General features: G+C 38.4%; 1 protein-coding gene across 2 annotated transcripts; it reads right to left on the reverse strand.

Annotated features, from left to right (window-relative positions):
- Positions 1-177: 177 nt before the first annotated feature.
- LOC108204761 (uncharacterized) lies at positions 178-16,400 on the reverse strand. Of its 2 annotated transcripts, none has more exons than XM_017374361.2 (10): positions 16,208-16,400; positions 9,609-11,289; positions 9,371-9,508; positions 4,759-4,830; positions 3,598-3,639; positions 3,440-3,529; positions 1,659-1,766; positions 1,472-1,564; positions 1,284-1,363; positions 178-1,168 (listed from the first exon to the last, which is right to left on the reverse strand). In XM_017374361.2, the coding sequence occupies exons 2-10, from the start codon at positions 11,238-11,240 to the stop codon at positions 334-336; spliced, it is 3,090 nt and encodes a 1,029-aa protein (XP_017229850.1). In that variant the 5' UTR covers positions 11,241-11,289; positions 16,208-16,400; the 3' UTR covers positions 178-333. The 2 variants fall into 2 exon arrangements, with proteins under 2 accessions (XP_017229850.1, XP_017229851.1); XM_017374362.2 differs by having other exon boundaries at positions 9,609-11,241; positions 16,208-16,392.
- Between the last annotated feature and the right edge of the window lie 10,290 nt (positions 16,401-26,690).

The raw sequence follows: 26,690 nt of genomic DNA on the forward strand, positions 1-26,690 counted from the left end.
ACTAAGAAATATATTTTAAAATAAATCAAATATATGATATATAAAATTTTGAATTTTTTTAATTGGTCAAAATTTGATTAATTTGACAAAGTCAAATCAAAACAAAACTAGATTATCATTTTTGGAACGGAAGCAACTAATCCCAAACATCAAAACTAGACTGATTCCCAGTTATCATGACAATAAACAAAGGAATTCAATGTATTTCCTCAAGTATATGAATATATGTCAGATCCATATGGAATGTATGAAGTACCCAGACATTTTGCTAATGTCAGGAAAGGCTAAACTGCCGCAGATTCACTAATAGCTACGATATCCATAGCAATAAAGTCATTTAGGAAATCTGCTCCGGTACAAGTCAAAATCTACATAGCTCACAGTCACCACACGGTCATCAAACAAACGTCCATGCAAACAGTGTGCTGCCATGCATGATGCTTCGGTTCTTCTAAACTCCACTAATACACAACCAGGCTCAAAAACATTCCCTTGATCATATTCTTGCTCTTTTTTTCCTTCGTTCTCTCTACCATCCAGCTCTTTACTTGAACTATAATCTAACTCATAGGAATCCCTGCCTAATATTGAGTTTTCCTTCTCTTGTTTAATTGAAAATTTGTTTTCAACCCGAGAGCCCTCTTCTTGACTAGTATCCTTCAAAGGGTCATCAGGAATTTCTGTCCTATCTACACAGACATGCAGCTGGTTAGATACTTTCATCAAAATGTCAGAACCTTCCTCAGGGGCAGACTCCTCAGCCAACTTGGCACTTCTTTCTTGCATTAGTTGATGTACTTGATCTTTTCCTGAATTGTCCGTCAGTTTATCTTCAGATATGCTGTTAGTTTCAATAGCCTCCACACCATCTTCAGGTTTACAGACCCTGCTTGATAGCTCCACCGTATTTATTTGATCATCGTAACTGCTGTGAACATCTGCATCCACATTTTCTTCAAACTTGTGGCTGTCTGAAGGCTCTGTACTACCAATATCTCCCAAGACAGAATGATCTAAATCTGGCTGAAGTTCTGTTCTTGTCTTGGTATCATCATACTCCTGGTCAGCCTCATCCATCGCAGAAACAATACCTTCAACTTCATTAGTTTCTTGAGCGATAATAAGGTTCTGAACCTTTACAACATTTACAGATACAACAGTGCCAAACCTGCAGAGTTGCATGGGAATACAAAAACAATTATTAAAAAAACTGATGACCTGAGAAACAGAAAAGAAGCAACACAGAGATTCTTATAATCTGTGATGTCAATATTCTTTGAGACCTGGCACACTCTAGTCGTATATCTTCTATCATTTCTTCGAGTTCTAACTCAGAGATTAGTGAGACGTACTGTGGATCAATCTGCAATAGAAATCATAAGTGAATGAAGACCTATAAACTAACCACACTAGCAGGAAGCAAGGAACTACAATGCTCAAAAAAATATACAGGTACATATTTAAATTATACCACATTTTTCAGCTTCAGAACATGAGCAGGCTCTTCCAGAAGTGGCTTTGCATGCAAAGGAATATTATAGGAAGGTGAAGTTTCATCATTTGCCTAACATAAATATTCATTTGTATTAATTTCAGAAGTTCAAGGGGATAATCAGAAGAACATTCATCAAAAAAAGGACAGAGCAGTTGCAACTTACAATTAGTGAAGCATTTTGCATAGCTTGGACCACCGTAAGAACTTTCCCACCCAACTTCATACCATTCAGTCCAGCACATGCCTTTTTGGTCATAGATTGGTCAACATACTGAAACAAACTAAATCAATGAGCTCACCTAGTGCATATATGAACATGTCTGGAAATTGTTACAGTAAATAAGACGAGACATTATTGAATAGATAAATAAGTTATAGCATATAAAATCTATTATAATATTCAAAAATAACATAATTTATATACAATTTGATGGTAATAGTAGAATCTATAAATAAATTGATATGATATCAATTGATATATGTAAATTATTTTATTATCATTGTTTGAATATCTATAAATATACATTAAGGTTTTTGTTTTATTTATTTTATTTCATGTACTTTAGTGTCAAGTACACAATAATTTTGTGTGTTCCCATTATGTTACGAGTTTCGTGCTGTTTCATTTTTTCTCTGTTGTGTTTGTGTTTTACTTTCAGGTACACGAACCAATTTCCTTTTGTGTTTGTTCTTCGGTTTCAGAGTTCAGGTACAAAAAACACAGGACACGAATAAACTTTTTTGAGTCTTATCGCTGGTATATAGTTCTGATTGCAACTTCTTTTGTCGTCTTGCTGTGGCTAAAACATGTCAAGGCTTAAAACACTGCTCACACCTTGGACAAATATATCACACCTTGGATAAATATATATAATAATATGTGTTTTTCTTTATATGACTGATTCATAACTAACATACATCTATAGTATATTATAGAGGAAAGTTATATAGAGTCCACATTTAAAGTGGAGTTTTGGAGTCCCTAATTTTTCAAAATCAAATAAAATATAATCTAATAGTTTCAATTTTATTTTTTACTGTTTTACAATATTTTTAACATCTGACATCGTGAAGATATGTCCTACAACGTTGATCAACAAGTATAACAATTATTTTTATAAATCGCAGAACAGTATGTTCTATAATATAACAAGTCAATAAGCAAAACAATTATCTTAATGATTATTAAAGTTGAAGTATATTTTTTATGATTGATTAAAAAATTATGACCGGTACTCCAAAACTCCAACTTAAATGTAGACTCCATAGAACCTAACTCGGTACTGAAGCCCAAGTAAAGTATGTAGGAAAAAACAGACGGATCTTTAAAAATAGGAACCACACGTGGTATATAACAAAATATATATACAGGTTCAATAATTATAGACTGTTATATATAGGTTCCCAGATTGTACAATTATAGATAGTTAAAGTAAAAGGGCTTCTAAATTTAAGACTCTGGAAAATGAATAAATATGTGAAATATGTATAGTTGGGTTAAAGAAACAAATAGGCTACTAAAATAGGATCATAAATAGTATATGACATGATCATCAACAATTGCTTAACTATAAATTAGTTTAATATATATAATATAAAAACTCTTGCACAGCAAAGGCCCTTGGGAAGTTTGTATATATACACAATATTAAGGAGGCAAATGTTTAATTATTTATTACGTTTTGTGAAACTGTTAATTTATGGGAGTACATCAAAAACTACCCAAGGGTCTTATTGCTTCACATAATTTAAACGCTCACTTCTGTTTTAAGGCTTTCAACCTCAGCCTTCAAGGACCGCATTACCTCAGACCGCCTCACGCTTTCTTAAGCTAAGATATATTAGCCTAATATTCGGAGTATAATTTATGATTTAATGTGGGGTGATGCTGTTCCATATCGCCTTTAAATTTAAAAAAACAGTAATTGCAAGTAACAGAAATACCTCAAGAAATACGCATGGTTCGTTGATATCTGTATTAACCTCATACCGGTAGGCCCTCAGAGGTCCAAAGATGGAAGCAATTTCCATAAGCTGGGAAGAGAAGATAATCAGGTCAGTGGCGTACATGATTTGAATTACAAGAAAAAAGGCAATTTTACCATGTCGAATGAAATGGCTTTTGAAATCCCGCCAATAAAAATCTGCAATCACAGAAACATTGTTCTCTTAAAGTTGAACGTGCTAAGAGAAGAAAGAAACATAAAACCCAGAAACTAGTTCTCATAAATCCAATATAACGTATACAAGTCAAAATCACGACAAAGAATAATTTACAAAGTCTTACAGTTATTTAAAATATTTTAGTTATCGAGAACATGATAATTCTGTAAGGAAAAACAGTTAAACTTGCATATGTTTTTACGCATCTTCCATAAAACAAACTCAAATTATCATAAATGAATTGGGGAACCACCTATTTGAGCATTATGGATGCAGGATCCTTTCATGAGACCAAGTAAATGTAAAATAATTATTATCTCATGTGAGCTGGGATATAAATGAATGAATTATAAAAAATAATTATAAATAAAAAGTTTGTGAGGATATATAGCGAATGAAATTCTTTTAATTAGTGATATGACTTATGAGGGTACATTCGAGATTAAAATAAATTTGGTGCAAAATTTCACCAAATGTATAGTGTTTCCCCATAGAAGTACTAAACTATTCATATAGTGCAACTTATACACCATTTTAGTGTCCCATTGAACAAGATATTACCCCGAAATATTGTAGAAGACAAACTAGTATAGAGTTATAGTGTCCCACTGGATATACTCTCAAGGCAATCTGATAGTATCAGAAATGACCAACTTCGTGACAGAAAGATGAAGAAGACGAGCGGACAGACACCAACTCAGTAGTCTTCCATATTCACGGTATAAAAGTTTTAGTGATACTACTAATCTGATCTGCACTGCATAAGATTATTCCTAATGATTCAGCAGTCTTCCATATTCACAGATAAATGTTTTAGTGATACTCTTAATCTGATTTTCACTGCGTAAGATTATTCCTGATGTTGAAAAAGAAAGATGAACAAGCTTTTGAATCTATAATCCAGCACGCCATGCAACAAATAAGAACAGTTGAGAACAAGAATACAAACACTCGTAAGATGCTGATTTTCTTATCCGCTCTCCTCTTATACACGTTTTATCAAGCCAGTCTATAATATTAATATCTTGATTCACAAAGTATGTATAAGTGAAAAATAGGATGGAGGTGTATATAAGAAAACATATAGTTGCGATTTATACCTTATGTGGAGAATCCGCGACAGTCTTGCTGATCAAACCAACCTCCGACACAGATTTCCTGGGAATGCCGGTCTGCATGAAAATACAAACTGTCTGAAAACCTGCTACATGATGGTAACCACTTACACCTCAGAAGATGAAATACATATGTAAGAGAAAATGCTTACATGTAGCAAAAATTACATCAAACTAACAAGCAAGAGGACAATGATGCTAATTATCTACAGCATGTTCCTAAAGTTAACATCCCATCATACCCTAACTTTCTTCACCTCTCCAAACAATCTAAAAAACACAAGAAAGAATGTTTATTTAGCTTCTATCATCTCTCCTTGTCTCACCTTCTTTTCTGTTTTCTCTAGTTTTCTTCTCTCTACTTAAAACTTAGGAACAAGTTGCGAGGCAGCCGACAATGGGATAATTTACTATATTTAAAGTAGAACTTCGACATGCAAACTTATAGGTCGTCTAGGAAGCACCGACACTCCAAAAAGGCTGCCGAATCCGTGTCTGAAACGGCACCAATTCGGCTGAGTACGGCACGTGTCCGACTCGCCATGTGGCATGTCGAACGTGACATGCAGTTGACTCGTCACCGACAAAGGAGCGACACGCAACCGACTCAGCCCATCAGAAAAAGCCCAAATACATATGTTACTTAACCTAATATCACAGTCTCGTCTCTTTTATAACATCTCTCTCCTCTTTTCGTTTTTATCTGGTATCCATCCGCCTGTGTGTATATATAGTCCACCCTCCTGTGTGTGTGTATACATACATACATCTCTCTGTGTTTTTAAAGTCCATAAACTATGGTTGGGTCAATGAGTTCAAGCGCGAATAGCAACAATGCTGCTGGTGCGGAGGAAATTGATATGAATTTTCCATTGTGGATGATGTAACACTGATAGCAAAAGGGGGAATGTTAGCGGCAGTGTAACTACTGCAACAAGCTTTATCTTGGATCTTACTCTCAGGTTATTGCACATCTGCTGAAGATTAAAGGCCAAGGAATGGCTGCTTGCAATAGTGTGACCCCTCAACATAAATTTGAGATTGATAAGCTTAATCTAGTGACTGAAAATTTAAAGAAATCAAAGTCAGTGTACATTTTCCTCCATCTGGTGTGACTGGTACACTTGGAAGTGCAGGCTCTGGTTTGGAATCAAGAAAAAGGAGGGCTGATGGTGGTCTGCTTCAGCCCAAAGCTTTTAATAATGAAGCCGGAGAACAATTGACTGCTGAAATTGCAAGAATGCATTATTCTTCTCAACTGCCATTTAATTTAGCAAGGAATCCATACTATACAAGTTCTTATACTTTAGCGGCAAATCATCATAGTGTTGGCTACAAACCACCTAGTTACAATGCTTTAAGGACTACACTTCTTAAAAAAGAGGGAGCTAATATCGAAATATTCTTACCGCCAATCAAACAAACTTGGAATGAGAAGGGCCTGAGTATTGTTTCTGATGGATGAGGTGATCCTCAAAGAAGGCCGCTTATCAATAGCATAGCAGTAACTGAAAGTGGTAATATGTTTTTAAAAGCTGAAAATTGTGAGGGTGAAATAAAGGATAAGTTTTATATTGTTGGACTGCTTAAGGATGCAATCAACGAGGTTGGACCATATAACGTTGTCCAGGTTGTTAAGGACCATTTCCCGGTATGCAAACTGCTGGTATGATTATTGAGTCACAATTTCCTCATATATATTGGACACCTTGTGTTGTGCACACATTTAATCTGGCCTTAAAAAATATTTGTGAACCAAAATATTCTCAAGCTAATGAGACAGCCTTTGTTGAGTGTAATTGGATTAGTGATGTTGCTGATGATGTGATATTCGTTAAGAATTTCATTGTTAATCATTCCATGAGGTTCTTAACAACATCACTAAACCAATCACACTCAACAAAGGTCGTCTCATTAGCTTAATATTTTGGTTCACAAAGATTTTTCAAGATTAGATTTAATGTGTGCACAACACAAGGTGTCCAATATATATGGAAATTGTGACTCAATAATCATACCAGCAGCTTGCATACCGGGGCATTGTCCGTAACAACCTGGACATGTTATATGGTCCAACCTCGTTGATTGCATCCTTCAGCAGTCCAGCAATATAAAACTTATCCTTTATCTCACCCTCACAATTTTAGGCTTTTAAAAACATATTACCACTTTCAGTTACTGCTATGATATTGATAAGCGGCCTTCTTTGAGGATCACCTCATCCATCAGAAACAATACTCAGGCCCTTCTCGTTCCAAGTTTGTTTGATTGAAAGTAAGAATATTTTGTTATTAGCTCTCTCTTTTTGAAGAAGTGAACTCCTTAAAGCATTGTAACCAACTGGTTTATAGCCAGCAATATGATGATTTGCAGCAAAAGTATAAGAACTTACACAGTATCGATTCTTTGCTAAATGAAATGGCAGTCCGGAATGACAGTCCAGAAGAACAAAATATTCTTGCATTTTCAGTAGTCAATTGTTCTCTGGCTTCATTATTAAAAACTTTCTCCAAAGCAAAACCACCATCAACCCTCCTTTTTCTTGATTCCAATCCAAAGCCTGCACTTCCAAGTGCACCAGTCACACCAGTAACTGATGGAGGAAAAGGTACATGGACTGACTTTGATTTCTTCAAATTTTCAGCCTCTAGATTAAGCTTATCCATCTCAAATTTATGTTGAGGGGTCACACTATTGCAAGCAGCCATTCCTTGTTCTTTAATCTTCAGATGTGCAAGAACACGAGAGTAAGATCCAAGACAAAGCTTGTTGCAGCCACCTAACGCCACCCCCCTCCCCCTTTCTCTATCACTGTTACGTACTTCCACTATGGAAAATTAATATAACCAGCAGCAGTGTTGCTATATGCGTGCTTGAACTCATTGACCCACTCATACTTTATGGACTTTAACCACACAGAGATGTGTGTGTGTGTCTATAAGAAAGTAGGAGATGTAGTGATATATATATATATATAGATGTATGTATGTATGTATGTATAGGCGGATGGATATCAGATGAAGATGAAAAGAGGAGAGAGTTATATAAAAGAGATGAGAACTGTGATACTAGGTTAAATAACATTGTTTGGGCTTTTTTTTATGGGCCGAGCCGGTCGCGTGTCGCTCCTGTATTGGTGGCGAGTCGAGTGCGTGTCGCGTGTCGATACGCCACATGGCGAGTCGGACACGTACTCAGCCAAGTCGGTCCCGAGTCGCCGTGTCGGACACGGATTCGGCAGCCTTTTCGGAGTGTCGGTGCTTCCTAGATCACAGCAAGTTAGAGGGTCGGGCAAAAAATACTAGCACATGAGTAATAGTGATGAAATATACATCTTAACTTTGACATCAGACCAAAAAGCAATGCCGTGTTGCACACACACATAAGTTTGTAATGTCCAAGGAGATTCTGGAGATATATGAATGTCAAAAGGATTAAGTGTACTGCTAGAAAACAAGATTTGAAGCTATAGTAGATATTGTACAGCAAGTGATAATTCTCTATGAGCTGAGGAATTACAAAAATAGAAAAAGGCAGGTCGCCAATCTCCACAAAAATATTAATAGAAGACCACGGAAGCAACTATGGCATAACAATAAGTGATCCTAATTTCATAGCAAACTAATGATAGTTGTACAAAAAAACTCAAACAAAATTCTTCAATAATCCTCAAGGCCAAAATTGTTGCACACATACAACGTGCTTTTGCACCTATTCTCGCATCAGAAAAAGTCCTTTATAGATAACAATTTGAAACAAGAACCTCACATGTTGCAAATCTGATAGTTCAACTGAGTTGACAACATTCTTCGACAACCTATAAAGACCTAATGACATCAACTACACTGCAATCATAACTGTCTGCTCAGTTTTTATAATATATATCATTTCTGTAGTCTGTTGTCAGGCATGCATATATCTACTTTGTTAATTTAGGATATAAAAAGTTAAGTAACGGAAGGACAAGAATAGACATAGCGGATGACAAGAGGACGTAACAATCACACAAAAACGTAGCAAAGTCATATATACTAGATTAATTCCCGGACAGATGCCTGGTTATATTATGTGTATTTTATTAATAAATACTATATAACATATATCAATGGTGTGTATTGCATATAATTATATTAAGTTAAAAGACTAGAAAAAACCATATAAGATGTTGCACAGATCTTGAATATCTTGATTATAGATATCTATTAATAAAAGTATAAATTGAATTGATAGCAAGTAATTTTGAATATAAAGAAATTAATGAGAAATCAGGAGAGAGAATCAGTGGATGCCATAAATATAATTAAAGAGGAAGTGATGAAAATAAGTTAGTGAGAGAAGTTTGTGGCAGATAAAAACAAAATTTTAATGAGAATAATGTGTACAACTTAAAAAAGAGAAAGCCACGTGTTCAGTTTGAAAGGAGAGCAAGGCAAGTGTCCTTTTAGTTTTAGGTATGATAAGATAGTGCAACATATAATTGATGTGTAGAAAAGATCAGACGGAACAATCTCCAGTACACACATAATTTGACCACACCCCCAGTAAGGATGCAATAATCCATGTCAGCAATATTTAAGACAAAAAGATTTATCCTTACACTTGCATCAAAATAATCTTTTGGTCGCCTGACTTTGAGAATAGAGCCTTCAAAAGTTCTGCCTTCGAGATATAGAGCTGCAGAAGCATCCTCCGGTGTGAGAAATTCCACAAGCGCTTGGTTTTTCTCCTTGTTTATCTGCATCCAAGAATAGTAAGGTAAGATAATGCCCTCTAGTTGCAAGCGTATGCATAGTGATAAAAAGAAATCTGCCAAAGAAAAATGACTCTGCACTTACAATACAGCTTATACAAGGATGAGTTCCTTGAACATGGTGGCCACCAGAGGAGAGGATAAAGTTATTTATGCATTTTATTATTGATTCCTCAGAGGTTGCAGTTGGCAAGTTTTCTACATATAGCCTCCTCGAAGGCCGGGTAGCTTGTGTTAGCTGAATGGAGTCCAAAGAAGTGTCCACTCTTGGAGATGAAGCAGTGGACATAACCCCAGCACCAGTCATGGCTGTAATTGAAGTACCAGGAAGAGTCATGGAGACATGAGATACATTAGCTGTTACAATCTGGGCAGACGACTGCAAATTGGAAAAAACGGACCCATTAAAACTGATTTCTGATTTAGAAGGCGGGTGATCCCACCCAGCACTTCTCTTCTCAGGAGAGCGAATGGTTGGGGAAGGAGTTTTAGCAGCAGACTCTGTTCTTCTCTTTCTAGGAGAATACCCGCCCAGCTTACTTGCTGAATTACCATAACGGCGATGGTGACCACTAAAACCATTACTAGACAGTCCAGCACTCTCAAAATCGGCATTAGATCTTCCAGACCTGTCTTTAGAAGATTGTGCAGACAACTCTCTGTGGTCCTCCACAGCATGAGACGCATGTTTGTACGCTCTTGGAGAAAGTGAGATAGACCTTCTACCAGTATCTTTAGTGCGCTCCCTACTTCTTGACCGCCTTTTTTTCAGTCGAGAGTCGTCATTGAGAACTTCTAGTTCCTTATTTTCTCTTCTCTCTTTTGGTTCAGGAATATTGAAATCTGGATTAGATCTTTTACGCCTATTTTTAAATGAATGCCCAGACAACTCTTCATGGTGGCGCACAGCATGAGACACGTGTTTGACTTTGTGCGCCCTTGGTGAAAGTGACATAGACCTTCTACCAGTATCATTAGCACGCTCTCTACTTCTTGATCGCCTCCTTTTCAGTCGAGAATCCTCATTATGACTTTTCGATGTTTCCTTCTTTTCCCTTTTCTCTTTAGATTCAGGTTCACGCCCTTTATATGAATCATGCTTTTTAACTGCATTTCTGTCTTTATCTTTTCTGTCATCTTCCTTCCGCCGTTTCGTTTTACCTTCTTGTTCTGTGTTACCTCTATATCTGTCTGCAAATATGTCCTCCGTAATATAATGTCTTGAATTCCACCTCTCAGATCCCTTTACGGGATCATTATACCTGTTACTTCTTCTCTTTTCATAATCCTGTTCATCAATCTCGCCTCTCTTAGCTCTATCAACAACGCTACTTCTCTTTGGTGAAATCTTTGATTTTCTTTCAGACCTCTGACTTTCTCTGTCATTCACATTAAACAATTTAAATTCGTCATAGTTTCGAGATTTCAAATCCATAGAATCCTCAAAAGCATGCTTTTCATCATCATGTAACGAATCCTTGTTTCTTTTTTGGTAAGATTCGACAGCATCGGGAACTTTCTCATTAATGTTCTCCCCAGATAGTTTTCCTCCAATAACCTCTTTATAATCTGCAGGTTGTTTCTTGTGTTTTCTTTGGAGCATTATCTCATCAAAACTGAAAGGCCTTGTTCTTGCAGCAGTTCCAGTGGTGGAGTTATCTTCCGACAGCTTACTACTCTCACCATATTTCTCCTTTTTCTGGCTAGATCTGGTCATCCTAATCAGAACAAAATTTGCAGAATGATGCCTTGAGCATTCAGTCAGACTAATGAGAGCAGAAAAACAAGTTGATTAGTCTTCTATATTTGTAGCATAAAGCAAGGACTGATCCAATGTAGCTTCAACTTATCATTTTTCAACAACATGCAAGTCTCAACTAGATGAAAGACCAAAATGCTCCAACACATTTGACATATAATCCTTTATCAATCATAAAATATCATAGTTAAGATAGGTATCAGTGAGACAAATTCAAAACAATAGACTCACAATGTTATTAGCACCTTCTTAACAGCTAAAACTCTAACACTTCCAAATATACTAGCATAACACTAATCTGTCGCCTAAAAATTTAAAATACATGTCAAGCTGGATCAAAAAGATGACCGTTTTTCTCTCTTGTTCCTCGTGATCCACATATATACAAGTTTCCTTACACCACAGCTGATTATGCTTGCTAAGGAAGGCCCTAGAAACAATATTTTACCTACGACTATGGTTAATAGCTCAATTATCCAATGTAGGAAGTATGCAATATTAAATGAGCATTTTATGTGCTATTCACTGGACTGTTAAAATAATATACTTACTGTGGCTATTTCAAAATTTCTCAGAGGATTGGCAAGATTATAGCCTTTTGTTAAGGGGATATCAAGGTCATATATATGTTTCACAATTGTCTGCAACAAATTGGTAACTTCTCTCAGGGCTTAGAGCCTTGGCCATAGAAAAGTGTTAATGATGGTTTAATCACAAGCTCTCAACTACATTTATTACTGTTCTATAAAACTGTAGAAGGTGCAGTCTTTAAGAGGGTGAGTAAGAGGGGTGGAGACGATGGATCCTTCTCAAAATAAAACATAGAACATAATAGTCTCCCACTTCACTCATTGTGAGGTACTTGTGCCTTTCAGTCTATTGCTCTCTTCTCTCGAATAATTTTCTACAATTATCAAACAGTTTTAACAAAAACCATGTATTACATTACAAATGTCCTGCTAGAAGTGAATAAGTAGTGCAGTACATAGGAGCAAATTCTACGGTATAATAGTATATCAGTGCGGTACGAGGAGTTTAAATATTAATTTGTATTTAGTTTATGCTGTTAGTAAATAATAGATCTGATTGTAATTTATTAGATACATAGATAACTACGTATATTCTGGATTATAGTAGTTGAATAGTAAAAGCATTTGTTTCTTTTATCAAGATTTTTACTTGGTGGTTAAATTTAAATATTCACTCCTATATAATGAAATGTAATATATCATTACTAGAAGATTTGGATTCACTAAATGAATTGTATATTGTTTCTTTTTATGGGTTGCAATCTATGCAAACTCTTTCGTTTGCGGTTAAGAAATCCTAGGTAGTGGTTCTTATGCGGTTGGATCACCTTATGGCATGGGCTTTCCTGGTAATCCACAATTATCTTTTTTTTTTTTAATTGTTTAAAATGATAACATGATCCAACCCACACCCTAACGTGATCCAAATCCTGTCATCTCATTTAACGATATAAACTTAATAACAACAACATTAATTTAAATCATGACAAGGTGTAGAAACTCACCCCAGAGGATCAGTGAAAACTAGCACCATAAATAAATCCTCTGGAACATCATATATTCTAAATCTATTATTATATAATAATTACATCTCGTTATGTAAGAGTGCAACATAATATTGTATATGTAGAACTAAATCTGGTTATCATCTAATTTCCTGACAAATATGAAATAACTACAAAGTATAAATGCATTTCCGAATAGCCAACTAATACCAAATATATAAACTCTAGGACCAAAAATAGGAGGAGCTATTACTATAATCTAGCACCAAAAAGTATTTTTGGTGCTAAAGTAACACCATGTCTGCAATGGTTGGTTCTATTTTTAACTAAAATGTTTCAAATTTAACAACTTATATATTTATGGGTGTTAAGTGATGTGGAACACGGGGTTAATTATCATTTTATATTTGTTTGTAAATACAAATTAGTTATGATTAATTTAGTTATGTATTAGGAATAGATAATGATTAGCTTTATTGATATATAGTAACTGAGAATTGTTAGGTAGCAGGACTAGTTTGCTATTTTTTAGGATCTTACTTGTTCACCAAGTTTAAGGATTCTTATATAAACATTGTAATCTTCGTTGTCTAGGGGATTTGAATTATATGAATTGCATTTGCGGATTTTGTGAGGTTTTTGCTAACTCCCTGCGGAGATAGGCCTTTACCTACCCACCCTTGTCCTGCATCAAGTAGTATCAGAGCCACTGTTCCTCCACCCAAACATCACAGACTCTTGCCACCGCCATCAGCCAACATCCAATAGTCAAACAACAGCCATTTGCAGCTGCCGCCAATGGCTGCCAACAGTCACCAGCAACCGTTTTCCACAACTACAACCTCTGTCCAGAATAATTTGTGGGCTTCCAAAACTCTATAATTATTCAGACAACACCATGCTCCCTGATTTTCTGCCTAAAACTAATGTCAATAAAAAAACAACGGAAGCAATAGATTTGGAGATATCTTGTGCTAAGATTCATCGTCATGCTATAATGAAAAGACTTCCGCTGCTTCATTCGCATAGCTATAAATATAGGTTATCGTATGAAAAATGGCAATAATATAATGATCATTTGCATATCTCGAGTATGAGCATAAAACGTCATTACTACAGCGAATGTTGAAGTTATCAAGGGACATGATTGCTGGATTAAAAGTAATGCAGCAAACTACTGAAGTAATAAAGAAAGAAACTAAACCTATTCAAACAAACATGGAACATAAAGAAGAATTCTCAATTATGGATAGAGCCTAATGAGTTTACTTGTGAAAATGAAATTCAAGATAAAATAGAGGGGATAGATCATATTGATTTTGTTATTCCAGATGAAAGCTTCAAGTCTTACAAGGGCTTCAAAGTTCTTCATAATGGCATTGCTATTTTCGAACTTAATGCTTCTGCACTCTACAGATCGACTACACAATAGCGATTTGGATAATTCTTTTCATTCAAGGTTTTTGATTCTGAATTTCTATAAAACTCGTGTACGAGTTTTTTTAAAGCAAGGAGAATGATGCGGAACACGGTGTTATTTATTATTTTATATTTGTTTGTAAATATAATTAGTTATGATTAATTTAGGTAAATATATATTAGGAATAGATAATAATTAGCTTTATTGATATACAGCTAGGAAGCATGAGTGCGGGTGCGGGGGTGCGGGTGCGCGGTACGTGGATACGGGAATTCGTCAAATTCCAAAATATGGGGATACGGGTGCGGGGGGATACGGAAAATAGTAAAATATTATATATATATTATATATACATATAAATAATTCATAAGATGCATTTAAGTAGAACAAAATAGTGGAATAACTAAATTAATCATCCTTAAGTCTTGACAATTAAAATACATAAATAACTATTGCAATTTAAGTGATTCAATCGATCATAATCATGGCTTTTATGATTTTGACCAACTAATTTTAAGTTTTTTTTAAAAAAAAAGTTGTAAAAAATTACGATTTGTGCCACTCCCGCACCCCCATCCCCGCACCCCCGCGTATCCCCACCACTGCCTCCACCGATACGACACGTGGCGTATCCCGTGCGTATCCCGCCGCACCCCGCCGCACCCCCGCACCCCCGCACCCCCAAGTATCCCCTACGCAGTTCTTCACTCAGATGAAGTATCCCTGCTTTCTAGATATACAGTAATTGAGAGTTATTAAGTAGTAGGACTAGTTTGCTATTTTTTAGGATCTTACTTGTTCACCAAATTTAAGGATTCTAATATAAACATTTGTAATCTTCATTGTTTACGGGAGTTAAATTATATGAATTGAATCCGCAGATTTTGTTAGTTTCTTGCTGATATATAAACAGTTGTAATCTGAATTGAATCTTCATTGTTACCCTTATTTATACCTATTTTCACCATTGTCCTGCATCAAAGTTCATTCACCTTTTTTAACTTTATCTGTTCACCTATCTTGTTTTAAGTTTTTCAGCGATGTGGCAAATATAGAACAATATATATTGTGAGCTATATATATATATAGCACCAACTATAGCATTGTGTTTATTTTGGCACGAAGTCTAGCACACCATTGGAGTGGTGTATTTTAGTTTTTTTTCATAATATAGCTATAACACAAGATATAACACGTCATTGGCCATGCTCTTAGATGTTGCTCGCAACAAAAAACATAATTCACATTTCAAGCATACAAAAACTCCTATCTTGCAAACACATAAATATGTTTGTTATTATGACTCGAAAATACTAAATACTAGCAATAAAAGGTACACAAGGTGAGGCACCTACCTAAATGTTGAGTGGCTAGTCCTATTAAATGTGAGAAAAAGAGAACATCAATCAAGAAGCAACGCTATGTGAGGCAATATCTTGTGTGTCTACTAATTGTATGTCTATTCCCTTAATTTGTTTCCAATGTTTTCCGAATTGCAAATTATCTAAAATCTCAATAATTTGTAAGTTGTACCTGTATAGGTTGCAACTTAGCTAATAATAAAGTTTCTTCGATAAACAATCACTATCATATAGTTTTCATACTAATTTTAGATAATACAGTTTATAGTTTTACACCTCAGTCTCGGCAGGCCTCAGTATTAATCAATATTAATCAATAAATACCCATTGCGGCTTCTCGGCTTTAATAACACCGGTGGCAACCGGTACACATTAAAAACACATGAATATAGTAATGCCAAGACTCGCACAAGCGGGGGGAAGCATCAGGAACAATTAAAATATGTGAATAATCGACGTAGATAGCCGCGACGCTATGAATACATATTTGTACAGAAAAAGAAACGAAACTAACAAAATATGGATACAAGTGATTAAAGAAACAGTGAATTGCATAAAATGCATATACGAGTAGGAATTAGAAAGGGAGGAATGGAATAGAAGAGATTACCTGGCGAAGAAGATCGGGGGATTGTATGTCTAGGAGGAGGATTGGGAGATTGATTGAGTTGAATTGGAATTGTGATTGTAATTGTGAAACAAACAAACCTAGAGGAGGAATGGAATGGAGGAGGCAGAGGTGAAACTGGGAGTGTGTATAAATTAGTTTGTGTATTTGTAATTTTGTATATTCACCCTCAACTACACTAATCTATTCTCTACTGCTACTTTCGTTTTTCTTTGCAAAATGAAAGCACGGTACAGAGAACCTGTTTCCCTTTATTTTCTCCCGAAAATATTCTTTCTAGGAAAAAATTCAAAAATAAGTAGCCAACTTAAAATGGACATAATTTATATTGCAAATAAATATTTACTTTTAAAAATATATATATATATATACACTTATAATAACTTATAATTTGTTTCATGTACGAATGACTTATAAATTTATTATTCTATTATATATATCTTAATACATAATTTTATTGTGAAGGTAAAATAAAATTATGTTAGAATGACATGTGTTTTATTAACTCGAATAGATTTTTAAATAATTAATAACATGTTTGAGACTATAAGTTAATGTATTTTGATTGAATGTATTTAACATTTGAATAAAATCTTAACAAATAAATCCGTAAAAAAATGGCTCGAAAATATATGTCTTAATAAAAATATTAAAATATGTCTGATCATTAAAAAAATCATCATCAAATGTTATTTTAATTGTTAAGACCCGCGGGTTTAAATACCGACCAACCAAACTTTTAATATTATGATCATTGTTCCGTAAAAAAATCATCTTATACATAGTCTCCGAAATAATTATTTCTTACTACCTTAAATACTTATAAAATAATTTTAAAATTTATCACATTTATTCATAAAATTGAGTAAAATGCATTTTAAAATGCATTTTGTCTACATATATTTGGTCACGACACAGCTTTCAATACTAGGGATTTAACCAACTAATCAAAATTGAGTTATTCGAAAGAAATGAATGTTTTGATAATAAGAGTTTGTTTGGCTGAATTTATAATTTATGACTTAACGTGACTTATTTGATAAGTTGGGAGTTTAAAATATTTGTTTGGGTATTTTTAACTTATTAATTAATGATTTAAAGGTTATTAAAAATATAAAAATAAAAATAAAATTGATTTATGGATAACTTATGACTTGGGGGTAATTTTTATCAATAAAAAGTTCAAAAAAATTAAGTCACTGATACAAGTACGAAACCAGCTTCTGACTTATATCCGATTTTAAGCCGACTTCTGACTTATTACATAAACAAATATTTTTCAATTTTAAATTGGATGCAGTTTTAAGTCCCGGCTTAAAGCCGGGACAAACATGCTCCAACACTGGAATACCCAAAAAAAAAAAAAGTCGTACTTTTAAAACACCATCAAATTTGTCATAAACCATTTTCATCAACAAAATATTATTAACTTCATTCCACCTCAATAGAACTCTGTATTCTGATTATCTACCATCTCTAAGTTATTTATCGATTTTTCTATGATGTGTTGTTAGCACGTAATAGTACAAAAATTAATAAGTTTAACTTGTACTTACACTTAGGGGTCGTTTGGTTGAAGGGTATTTGGATAGAGGTATGGGTTTTGTTCATTCCAAACTTATACCTGTTTGGTTGCAAAAATTATAACTTCAAACCCATACCTCAAACCCCCAAGATATGGGTTTTTGATACCCAATGAGGAGGTGGGTATAAGATGGAGGGTATGAGAATCAATTTCATTTTTGATTTTTTGTCATTATTTCGGTAATTAGATGTTAATTTTTAATACAACAATGATCAATGATACAAAAATATATAATGAAAATATTTTTTTTAAATTTTTTAATTAAAATAAATTAATAATATAACTTTTCTTAAATTTTGAAATATATTGATTTCAGGACCCAACCAAACACCTGATATCAGATATGATACCTTACCACCTTAACCCGATTCCTCATTCCAACCCCATACCACTCGGCGAACCAAACGACCCCAATAATAATGAACACACGAATCAAAATACATCAAATCCATAGATTTTAATGCTTAGCATGAGCACAAACAAATCATTTGTTTATAACAACTCTAAATTATTATAACATATAATTTTTATAATTTAATTACTTATGTTAAAATATAATATTTTAACAAATTTCATATAATCGATATTTTATATAATTTAGCAAAAGGTTAGAATTAGTACTTGGAGCATCTCCAAGAGCCTCTTTGTCGGCTCCTAAATATAATATAAAAAATGTGGCTCTTAGCAATTTAGAACAAAGTTAGGAGTGTAAACTCCAACAATACTCTCTACGTCTCTTCTCTATTTCATATTTTATTCATATATTGGGCTCCACTACAACAAAAGAGAGTGAAAGATGGAGGTGAATTGGAGGGGAAGATTTTTTTATTGTAAAAAAATAAGTTAGGAGCCATGTCGTGGCTCTTAACTTTGAGGAGAGAGGAGAGAGAAACAAGAGGCTCTTAAGATTTAAGAGCCACTTGAGAGTCTCTTGGAGCAACATTTTTTCTCTCACTCCTCAAATCTCTAAGTTATGAGCCTAAATGAAGAGTCTGGAGATGCTCTCCAGCAGTGTCTTAGAGCATCTCCAACGGCATTGGCTATAATCGTTGGCTAAATGGGATCTGTAAGACATTATGTAAAATTTGCTGAACCTGTAGGACATTTTGCTTCAATGGTATTGGCTATATTGGTTGGCTATTGTTGTGCCATAAAATCTCCCTGGGCTTATTTTATAGCCCATCATATTATTTGGGCTTTACCTAGGCTTATTGGGGTCATTTGGTTAAGGATAATGGGCTTCGCCATAGCTGGGTGAATCATTGAATGCGTACAAGAAGGTACATGGACTTACACTGGAAGCATAACAAAGGCTGCCATCAGAATGGGGTTGCACCTGAAGGCGCTTTAGGGGTTACCGCTGCTAGGGGTTACCGCTAAGTGCATCCTGGCTTGCAGTTATGGGGCTACAGCTAGGGGATGCCGCTGGCAGGGCTTCCGCCGCCTGGGCAGAATGGCAGGCAGACTCCAAGCAGGACTCTTCTTCTTTGTTTCTAGGAGGACGAATTGGAGACATATCGGGAGTGTATCAGCTATTATTTATCTACGAATTAAGAGATAAATACGTACATTATGGAGATAATTACAATCAAGGGGAGATAATTCATATAAATTCGGATAATCATGCAAGATGAAGGCTTCAAGTGACCTACTTGGAGTGGGATACCGCTGGATAACTACTGAAAGAAGGCTGTTTTATCCTAAACTAGAGGGGATAAGAGCTTATCTCTTCAGAGTCCTAAATCAAGAACTACATGGGCTTGATCCCTATAAATATAGGGTATGTAGGCACCTTGCAAAGGGACGAGGATCATTTTCACGAGTTCTACACTCTAAAGAGAGGCACGTGTAACCTTTGTGACAGATATTTCCGGGCAATTGCAGGACGGAATTCCATAATTCCGGCCTCGTTGTTTGGTTCTTTGCAAGCTCAGCCCTTAAACACACTTGTTTCTCATTTGTTTTCTTAGTTTATGTTAACGGTAGCCCCTAAGAGCTAACCGTGATTTTCGTAGTCGTAACAGATATCCCTATAATTGTGCTATACGGTTCTGGGGGTGTTGTATCAATTCCTCTCACAACACTTTTTGGCACTAGAAGGAGGGGATTACTGATCTTAGAGAGGAGAGATGTCAGAAATTCCCGAAAATACTGAAAACCCCAAGACGCCGGAAGGCGCTACGCAGGATGAAAGTGATCTTCCAAGCGGAGAACTGACCCGCGAGGAGATGAAGGCAAAAATGAAGAGAATGAGTAGGAGGATTGCCTCCTTGAAAAGAAAGTCAGCAAGGTCGAAAAAGGCTAGCAAGGTGACTCCCACCAAGCTAGATTTCGGTGCAGAAGGCGGCAGGAAAGAAGGTGGCAACCCTGAGAAAGAAGCTAACCCCGAAATGGATGATAGAGAGCACTCACAGGCCGCTAGTGTGTTCGACCGCCTTGGGAGGAAACTGACCGAGCAAGACTTGCGGCACAGGCTTGGCAACAAGGCCCCTAACGGGGATGGACCTGAAGGCTCGCAACATAGGGCTCCTCCTAGTCAGCGACATGAGAAGCCCGTGTCTGAAGCTCGGTCAAGGGATAAAAACCAAAGGCCGTCAAAGGTTATCTCCATTCATGACGATGAGGAAAGCTCAGGGTCGCACAATGATAATGAAGTAAGCAAAAAGAAAGATCAGCCCCTGAATGATGACTATGAGGTTGCACTTGATGATGAGGATGATAAATGCAAGATGGAAGAACTGTTGGAAGCCCTAAAGAAGGTGAAAGCCGATAAGAAGTCGAAAGCCGAGCTTACCGTAAAGTCACCCTTTACTAAGAAGGTTAGGGAGTCACCCCTACCTCGTATCTACAGGGGGGTGGGCGACCTGCGATTTAACGGAACCGCGGATCCCGTGGAGTATCTTAGCCGGTTCGACACTGAGATGGAGGTCTACCAGATTCCAGACCTCACAAAATGTCGCTTGTTGGCTGCAACCCTCAGGGATGACGCTCATCACTGGTTCAAGAGGCTTCCCGCTGATTCCATCAGCTCTTGGAGGAAAATGTGCGAACTGTTTGTGGGACAATTCAGGGCTTCCGTCACTTACGCCCCACCTGCCAACACTCTGGCCAATATTAAGCAAAAGGAACATGAGACATTGAGGGAGTATTTTAAGCGCTTCAACGCAGAGGTACCCCGGGTTAGGCCAACTTCGAAGGAAACCCTGAAGAACTTCTTGATAGCGGGGGTAAGGCCTGGAACAGACTTTTGGAAGGAGTTGCAAGGGCGGGAACCTGAGACCCTAGCTGACTTCTTTGCTAGGGCTGAACCCCATAAGGTGATCGAGGAATCCCTGGCCAAGTTGAAGAAGGAGTCAAAGTCTGAAAGCCGTAGCAGCTGGAAAAACAAGAGGGATAGGTCTTACAGCCCAGATAGGAGGAACACCTACAAGTGGAATCCCTACGCAAGGCCTGCTGGTGAAAAGCCCTCGAGTCGGGATGGCAAAACCTCGCCCATTACAGTGAACACAACCAGCACGCAGGGCTTCGACAAGTCAAGGTTGACAGTGAGGAAGACAAGAGAAGCAAGATACCACGAATATACACCACTGACGGCTTCCATAGATCACATTTTTGAGGTCGGAGACAAGGCAAGACTCTTCCGGAAGCCCCTTCGAAGTGGACCCCCTGGAAAGAAAGATCAGGGAAAATATTGTGCTTTCCACGATTTGAACGGACATGACACGGCGGAATGTGTTCATCTTAAAGACCACATAGAGGACCTTATCAGAACAGGATACCTGACGGAGTTTGTAGCCCAAGAGGCTAAGAAATATAAGGAAAAGAAAGCTGAAAGGACAAATAACCAGGAAGCCAACCGTAACACCCGTGCTGGTAGTGTACGAATGATCATCGGAGGGCCCTTCGTGGGAGGCCAGGGACGCAGTGCTATGAAGAGATATGTACGGGAAGCCCGAGGGCCGCCCTTAACCAATGTGTGCCATCTGTCTGAAAGGCCTCCCAAAATGTTCAAAGGGGAGACTATGGACATTACCTTCACTGAGGGGGATGCGCGCGCGGTACACCATCCTCATAGCGATGCCCTGGTGGTAACAGCCGTGATCGGAAATGTCAATGTACACAGGCTTCTCGTCGATAACGGAAGCTCTGTCAATATCTTGGCCTACAATGCGTATCAAAGAATGAAAATGGCGGATAAGGATATGATGGCTTGCTATAATGAGTTGTATGGTTTCACGGGAAATGCTGTCCAGATTGTTGGAAGGGTAAGACTCCCGATCACCCTTGGAGTGGAACCCCGAGCTGTCACTCAGGTTGCAGAGTTCATGGTAGTGAACGAAGACATCTCCTATAACGGGATCCTGGGCAGACCCATTTTAAGGGACATGCGGATTGTAACCTCAATATACCACCTATCCATGAAGTTCCCAACCCCCAATGGGGTAGGATGTGTACGAGGATGTCAAGCTGACTCCCGGGAATGTTATAGCAAGGCTTTGAGGTCCGCAGTAAAAGCCTGTAAAGAAGCCCAGCAAATGGATGAAGACATCCCGGAGAGCTGTTACAAGCAAGTGGATGTAGAAGAGGAACCTGAAACCAAGGCTCAGGGAAGGGTTTTAATAAAGTTTGTGAAAGCAACCTGCAACATAGTGATTATCGTACAACATCCGGGGGAAGATCCTTATCTAGAAGCCTCGCATGCCGTGCATGAAGGGCTTGCACCCACGGATGCGCTCCCAACAAAGAATATTGATACAGCTGAAACCCTGGTTGAAGGGATTGTGGAAGATGCTACTGACAGTGACTTTGAAGGGGAATATCAAAAGCAGCCCCAAAATAAAAAGCAAGAAAATGAGTGCGAGGCACCTTGTGACTTCAATAGTGCCATGATAACCTATCAACTCGGAAACCAAACACGGTTTCCCGTTCATGAAATCCTGGGTACGCAACCCCAAGAGGGTGGCAACAAAGAGGTTACCGTTGAGATCGACCTCGACCCGAGGATGCCGGAAACCCAGGTGAAGACCGGAGCAGCCGGGGATACCCTGTCCATCTTGGTGGATGAGTCCGACCCCACTAAAGAACTAAAAATTGGGGAGCAATTGGGGCCGGACCTAAGGGAAACCCTGACCGCATTCTTAAAGAATAATCTGGACGTCTTCGCTTGGAACCATTCGGATATGATCGGGATTCACCCGGAAGTCATGTGCCACCACCTCAATATTGACCCAGACAGGAAGGGAGTCAGACAGAAGAGAAGACCAATTAGCGGGGAAAGGGCTACCGCTCTTCAAGAAGAGGTAGACCGACTATTGAAGGCAGGCCTAGTGAAGGAAGCTTTTTACCCCACATGGCTAGCAAACCCAGTGTTGGTGAAGAAACCTAACGGAAAGTGGAGAACTTGCATAGACTTCACTGATCTGAACAAGGCTTGCCCTAAGGACAGCTTCCCGCTCCCTCGAATTGACCAATTGGTGGATTCCACTGTGGGGCATGCACTGTTAAGCTTCATGGACGCCTACTCGGGCTACAATCAGATCCCCATGTTCGAACCAGATCAGGAACACACCTCCTTCATCACTGACAGGGGGCTTTATTGCTATATAGGCATGCCGTTTGGGTTACTAAATGCCGGGGCTACATATCAGAGGCTGGTCAATAAGATGTTTAAAGATCAGATTGGAAAGACTATGGAAGTGTATGTAGATGACATGTTAGTAAAATCAAAGGAAGCTTACGATCATGTTACACACTTATCAAAGATGTTCGACATACTGAGGGATTACAGGATGAAGTTGAATCCCCAAAAATGCGTATTCGGGGTTGAGTCCGGCAAGTTCTTGGGCTTCATTGTCAATCACAGGGGAATCGAAGCTAACCCTGCGAAGATCAAGGCCTTAATTGAAATGAGGTCGCCGAGGAACGTAAAGGAGGTGCAATGCCTTACAGGCAGGGTCGCCGCCCTAAACCGGTTCATCTCGAAATCCTCGGACAAATGTAGAGAATTTTTTGCAGCCATAAAAAAGGGGCAAAAATTTGAATGGACGACAGAATGTGAGGCTGCTTTCCTGAAGCTGAAAGAGCAACTTGGAAGCCCGCCCCTGTTGGCCAAACCAACGGAGGGTGAAGCCTTGATCCTTTACCTAGGGGTTTCCGAGTTCTCAATTAGCGCTGTCCTGATCAAGGAGGAAGAGCAAGCCCAACAGCCAGTATACTATGTGAGCAAGAGGTTACTTGATGCTGAAACCCGCTACTCAAACATGGAGAAGTTAGCCTACGCACTAATTTTGGCTTCCCGCAAATTAAGACCTTACTTTCAGGCTCACAAGATTGAAGTACGAACATCCTTCCCTCTCAGACAGGTCTTGCACAAGCCAGAAGCCTCTGGAAGAATCATGAAATGGGCAGTCGAGCTAGGCCAGTTTGACATAGAGTACAAGCCAAGGACCGCTATAAAGGGGCAAGCGCTAGCTGACTTCATCTTGGAATTTCCACCCACTTTTGAGGTCGAAGGGATGGAATGCATACCTGAACCCCAGTCTCCAGTAGCCATACCTGAGAATTGTTCCCCTTGGTGGAACCTGTACGTCGATGGGGCTGTAAATGGAAATGGGGACGGGGCTGGCATCGTCTTAGTCAGTCCGGAAGGCCATAAGCTGCAAAGCTCCATTCATTTCGACTTCAATGCCACTAACAACGACGCGGAGTATGAAGCCCTAATAGCTGGCTTGAAGCTGGCCTTGGAGATGAGAGTGGAAAATATGAATGTTTATAGTGATTCTATGCTGGTAGTCTGGCACATCCGAGGAGGCTTCCAAGCTAGGGGTCCCCGCACCGATCTCTATATGCGGTATGCCCAGGAACTGATTGGGAAATCCAGGGAAATCAAGCTAGAGCAAATACCAAGGTCTGAGAATGCAGATGCTGATGCCTTAGCCAAATTAGGCTCTCAGAGGGATGCACACATGCTCGGGGTGATCCCCCTCGAGATCCAGTATCAGCCTAGCATCCCCAAAATTGAAGTCATGGATGTTGAAGCTGATGAGACTAACCTCTGGACAACCCCAATCCACGAATACATAGCCAACGGAACCCTGCCTACAGACAAGGATGAGGCCAGGAAATTGAGATACAAGGCTGCCCAGTATGTAATTTATGATGGAATCCTTTACAAAAGGGGATTCAACCGGCCCCTCCTCAGGTGTGTCGCTGGGATAAGATGTGAATACATTATGCGCGAGGTGCATGAAGGAATCTGTGGGAATCACTCGGGGGGTGCCTCCCTCGCTCACAAAATCCTCCGTCAAGGCTACTACTGGCCTACCCTCCACAAGGATGCTCATGCCTTCGCCAGGGCCTGTGACAGTTGCCAAAGGTTCTCTAATACAAACAAAAGCCCCGCTGTACCCCTGAAGACCCTGACAAGCCCCTGGCCGTTTGCTGTTTGGGGTATCGACCTGATTGGTGAATTACCGAAGCGGAAAGGAGGGGTGAAATATGCAGTTGTGGCTGTAGATTACTTTACTAAATGGGCTGAAGCTGAACCCCTAGCCTCCATCACTGCAAGGAAGTTGGTGGACTTCGTTTGTCGCGCGATCGTCTGTCGTTACGGGGTTCCCTACAAGCTCATATCAGACAATGGGAAACAGCTTGACAGCAATGAAATGATGAATTTCTGTGAAAACCTTGGCATAAAGAAAGGCTTCTCCGCGGTGTGCCACCCTCAGAGCAACGGTCAAACGGAGGCCGTAAACAAAATTATTAAACACACCCTGAAAGCCAAACTAGAAGAGAAAAAGGGATGCTGGCCGGAGGAACTTCCCATGGTGTTGTGGTCTTACAACACCACTCCAAGGTCAACCACCGGCGAAACCCCGTTCACCCTAACATACGGGTGTGAAGCCATGGTCCCCGTGGAAGTTGGAGCAGGATCTTTTCGAAGGGATAACTACGACCCTGAGAATAATGAAGTCAACCACAGGCTCTACTTAGATCTGATTGAAGAAGTACGAGATACGGCTCAGTTAAAACTTGCTGCATACCAACAGAGGACCCGTAAATACTTCGATAAGAAAGTTAGGGCTCGACCCCTCAAAACGGGAGACCTAGTTCTCAGAAAAATGATGCCTAACATGAGGGTTCCCGCTCATGGGGCCTTCGGTGCAAAGTGGGAAGGCCCATATATCATCAAAACAGTGCTTTGGGAAGGTACCTATCACCTCACAGACATGGATGGAAGACTCATACCACGGGCATGGAACGCCCAACACTTAAAAAGGTATTACCAGTAGCTTCACCCGGGTAGTATTTCTGTAGGCTTCGGCTTAAGGGTCAGGAAATAAAGGCGATTTATTAGTTGTAATCGCTATGCTTTTAGGAGAATTATCAGGCTACTATTTGCTTTATTTGCTAGGACGCTCGGGGGGTAGTGTCGTTACACCCCCCAATATTATGCTATGTCAATTATTACCATGTGATTCAATAAAATTTCGCAGCTTTCCGTTATGAAAATGTTGTGTATGCTTGCTTACCATGATTGTTAATTGAATACTTCATGTATGCTTTAAAAATTATTTAGGGCGTCAATTGCATCTAGTTCTCCACCATAATTAAAATTATGCTAAAGAACTCGGGGGGTAATAGGCGTATCATTAACATTACTCATTTGGCTTAAAATTCAAATAAATTTGGGAATCGAAAACACTAGAACTCGTGAACACAACCCGATAACTTGGCTGCACCGGTGGGAAGGCTAAAAGCTTTTCAAGCTTTCAAGGTTTCAAGCCTATCAAGGCTTTCAAGGCAAAAGCTTTTCAAGCTTTCAAGGTTTCAAGCCTATCAAGGCTTTCAAGGCTAAAAGCTTTTCAAGCTTTCAAGGTT

Source organism: Daucus carota, chromosome 1, assembly GCF_001625215.2.
Source record: "Daucus carota subsp. sativus chromosome 1, DH1 v3.0, whole genome shotgun sequence".
Classification (NCBI taxonomy): domain Eukaryota; kingdom Viridiplantae; phylum Streptophyta; class Magnoliopsida; order Apiales; family Apiaceae; genus Daucus; species Daucus carota.